At 38.7% G+C, this 3823-nt stretch overlaps 1 protein-coding gene across 1 annotated transcript; it reads right to left on the bottom strand.

The window, feature by feature from the left end:
* Positions 1-608: 608 nt before the first annotated feature.
* On the bottom strand, positions 609-2779 carry LOC138908072 (uncharacterized). The gene is made up of 3 exons (XM_070198710.1): positions 2513-2779; positions 1342-2451; positions 609-761 (listed from the first exon to the last, which is right to left on the bottom strand). Exons 1-3 carry the CDS (start codon positions 2777-2779, stop codon positions 609-611), a joined length of 1530 nt encoding a protein of 509 aa, XP_070054811.1.
* Between the last annotated feature and the right edge of the window lie 1044 nt (positions 2780-3823).

Consider the following 3823-nt stretch of genomic DNA (forward strand, 5'->3'; position numbering starts at 1 on the left):
ATTTACAAAGGCAACGAAAAGTGGAAAAGTTTCATCCTTGGTTCTGAGAAATAAGGACCATGTGAATCTGGAGTAGTCATCAACTATGACGAAAATGTACTTCTTTCCTCCTCTACTTGGCACCCTCATAGGTCCACACAGATCCTTATGGAGGAGATCAAGTGGCCTTGAGGTGCTAACTTCATTTTTGGGCTTGAAGGAGGACCTGACTGGCTTTCCTCTTACACATGCATCACACACCTTGTTATCTTTGAACCTTGACTTGGGCAGCCCACGAACCAGATCCTTCTTGACCAACTTGTTCAGCAACGAAAAGCTTGCATGTCCCAATCTTCCGTGTCACAGCTCACCATCATCATCAATAACACTTAAACATGTAAGATCTCCATTGTGCAAAGACTCAAAATCAGTAACATAGATATTTTTGAATCTTTTTGCCATCTGAACCACTTCACCAGTCACAAGATTGGTGACAGTACAAATCTTTGATAAGAATTCAACTTTGTTTCCTTTATCGCGAATTTGAGAGCCACTCAGTAGGCTATATTTCAAGTCAATCACATAGTACACATTTTTATTTGAATGAGTGAGTGTCTTCCCAACTCTTCCTACTCCCAGAATGTATCCCTTTTTGCCATTGTCAAAGGATACACTCCTTCCTTGTAGGTCTTTGAGTGAAAGGAAATCATCAGTGCTTCCAGTCTATGCTTAGAGCAGCCATTATCCATATTCCATATTCGGCTGCTTCGTTTCACTACTCCCTACACAAGAAAATCAAGGATTAGACTAAGGAACTCAAACAAGTTTAGATCCCTTGTAGTGAGAAAAAGGGTAAATTAAACTTCTTTTTGTCCAAGCAAGCATTACACATTTTTTATTGGAGGGACCGGGTTCTTTAACAGTAGTTACCTTTCCAACAAAAATTTTATTTTTCTGTTGGGCCTGAAATCTATCCTTACAAGTTTCTTTAAAGTACCCAGTGTTATCACAGTGAGTGCAAAGCCAGTTATTAAGGACAGTAACATACTTACTATGTGGATTGTAGGGAGTCTTTTCCTTTTGGAACTCTATTCCGCGCTTGTTCCCCCTGTTGCTTTTATACATGGCAATGATTGTATCAGAGGACCAGGTCCACTTTAGAGATTTTTCTAGGTCATTTTTAACTCTGCCTAGGTCTTCCTGAAGTTGTCTGTTTCTTTCAAGTTCAGCAGTTTAGGAAAAATGCAATAATATAATAATAAAGTTTTGCCGTTTTGTCTTTCGCACAGAAGTCTATCTGTCTTCATTCCAATCATCGTAGTTCGATCGATCAACTACGCCCATCCACAGGCTAGATTTTACCATTTTGAGCTCATTTTCAAGCCTAAGGTGTGCCTCACTTGCAACTTCCTTTCTTTTTTGGGTGTTCCCAGAGCTGTTTTCCCTTTTCAGTTCCTCAATTGTTTCTTTTAGATCCACAACTACTACCAACAGGCCATATCTCTCACGCTCTACGTTTTCAATTTTCTTAGTAAGATCATCTTTTTCTTTCCTTAAATCCTCAATGGTTTCTTTTAAATCAACCACTATGACTATCAGATCATCTCTCTCATATTCTACCTCTCCTAGTTTTACAGTTAGCACATTTTTATCATTGATGAGATTATGATAAGCATCAATTAGAACATTAGCCAAGGATATAAGCTTCTTTTCAGAGTAAGACTTCAAATTTCTTTGAACGTCTAGAACGTTTACCTCTTCTTCATTAATAGATTTTGCCATCAAGGCAAAGATAGAGTCATATTCAGCTACTTCGCTTTCAATGACCATCATGGAAGTATCACCTTGTTCTTCATCTTTCCCAGATTCATTGGAGTAATCTCCCCATGCAGCAAGAGCTTGTTTCACAACATTGTCAGCAACATTTTTTCTCTTGAATCTCCTGTCAGGAACCGGATTCCTCTTGGTTGTTTTGTCTATGTTGTGCTTGTACTGGTCTTGCTTGTGGAGAGGACAATCTTTGATGAAATGTTCTGGCTTCCCACATTTATGACAAAAGTCATAGCCTTTTGGTCTACTGAAGCTGCCCCTTATTGGAATGCTTCCATTTCTGCGAACCATTTTCTGAAATCTTTTTGTCAGATAAGCCATGTTAGCATCCTCGCCACTTGAGTCATTGTTGTCAGATTTGAGGACCATGTTCTTCTCCTTTTTTGGTTCTCTTCTTTCATGGTCCTTCGTTTTCTTCATTTCATAGGTCTTCAGATTTCCTATGAGTTCATCAATGGTCAGCTTTTGCAGATCCTTTGCCTCTATGATAGCATTGACTTTGCTTTTCCAGGAACTAGATAATACACTAAGTATTTTCCTGGCAAGTTTGTTCATTGTAATAATCTCTCCTAGAGAATGAAGCTCATTGATGATGGAGGTGAAACGGGTATGCATGTCCTGAATGGACTCATCATCTTCATCCTGAAGAGACGATACTCAGTGGTGAGCATGTCAATCTTTGACTGCTTGACTTGAGTAGTACCTTCATGTGCGTTTGAAGAGCTTCCCAAATCTCCTTGGCAGATTGACAGGCAGAAATTCTGTCATACTCGTCTGGTCCAATACCACAGACGAAGATCTTTTTTGCTAGAAAAATTTTCTCGATAGCTTTGCGGTCAGCATTGTTGTACTTCTTCCTTGTCTTTGGAGCTGTCACTGCTGTCTTACCAATGGTCTTCATGGGAACGAAAGGACCATCGCAGATGACATCCCAGAGCTCTGAATCTTCAGCCATGATAAAATCATGCATCTTTGTCTTTCACCATCCATAGTATTGTCCATTGAATCTTGGTGGTCTGTAGGTTGATTGACCTTCTTCAAAGTTTGGTGGATCAGCCATGTGGATCTTTCCTAAGTGTTAGCCTTATACAAAGAACCTGCTTTGATACCAATTGATATAAATTAAGGGTCCACTAAATTGTATAGAGAATTTGGTTCTCTATCAATTCCCACAGAACACATATACACAGCAGTAAGTAAGAGACACAACAGAGTTTTACATGGAAAACTCTTAGCTCACGGGATTAAAAATCACGACCTACACTCATAGGATTTCAACTTCACTAACTAAGCAAACTTTAGATTACAACCTATTGTAATCTATGAATTAACCTCTTAATCCATCACCTACTTGTAATAACTCTATTACAAGCCTCTTTGTAATAACTCTATTCCAAAGAACACCTTTGACTAACTCTAGCCAAAACACAAACACAAGCTCTATGGTTTTACAAATAATCTCCTACAAAATGCTTCTAAGTAAGCTGAGTAGGAGTTACAAATAGATAACACTAACAAAGATACAACAATACTAAGGACATATGATAGACTTAGTGCTGGGATTTTGTCCTTAGTTCTTTTGTTACTATGTTCTTCAATCACTTGAAAGTCGGCAGCACACTTAAGAGAGAATTGATGATTTAGGGTTTTCAAGTGTATGTTTTTCCCTTGCCTCATGTTGGTAATATACAAGTGAGATCATTGGGATGATGTATACAATTATCCGGTACAAGGCATACTCCATAAAGTGACTGTTGCACGGTTGTACTGTTGCGTGTGCAGAGAAACAGTGCAGCGACTTTACAGCTGTAGAGAGTTGACTTGTATTGTCATCAGAGGAACTGATGGCCATTTGTTCCCTCTGCCATTTCTTTTACTCAAATTTTTGGGACTTGTGCTATACTTGAGACTTGTTGTGCTTGAGTACTTTGAGGATGTGTACCAGGTTCCCAATCTGATTATTATTATGAAGTTTGTTAGATCATCAAAATACAAAGGGCACGTAACTTAACAT

The sequence above is a fragment of the Nicotiana tomentosiformis genome, chromosome 3 (assembly GCF_000390325.3).
Source record: "Nicotiana tomentosiformis chromosome 3, ASM39032v3, whole genome shotgun sequence".
Classification (NCBI taxonomy): domain Eukaryota; kingdom Viridiplantae; phylum Streptophyta; class Magnoliopsida; order Solanales; family Solanaceae; genus Nicotiana; species Nicotiana tomentosiformis.

Excerpts from the sequence above, each read along its gene's own strand:
- LOC138908072 (XM_070198710.1), bottom strand. The coding sequence starts at position 2,779 with ATGCATGATTTTATCATGGCTGAAGATTCAGAGCTCTGGGATGTCATC. Across the intron at positions 2,452-2,512 it reads CTCTTCAAACGCACATGAAG|GATGAAGATGATGAGTCCAT; the intron begins GTACTACTCAAG and ends TCGTCTCTTCAG. Across the intron at positions 762-1,341 it reads TTGAAAATGAGCTCAAAATG|GGAGTAGTGAAACGAAGCAG; the intron begins GTAAAATCTAGC and ends TTTCTTGTGTAG.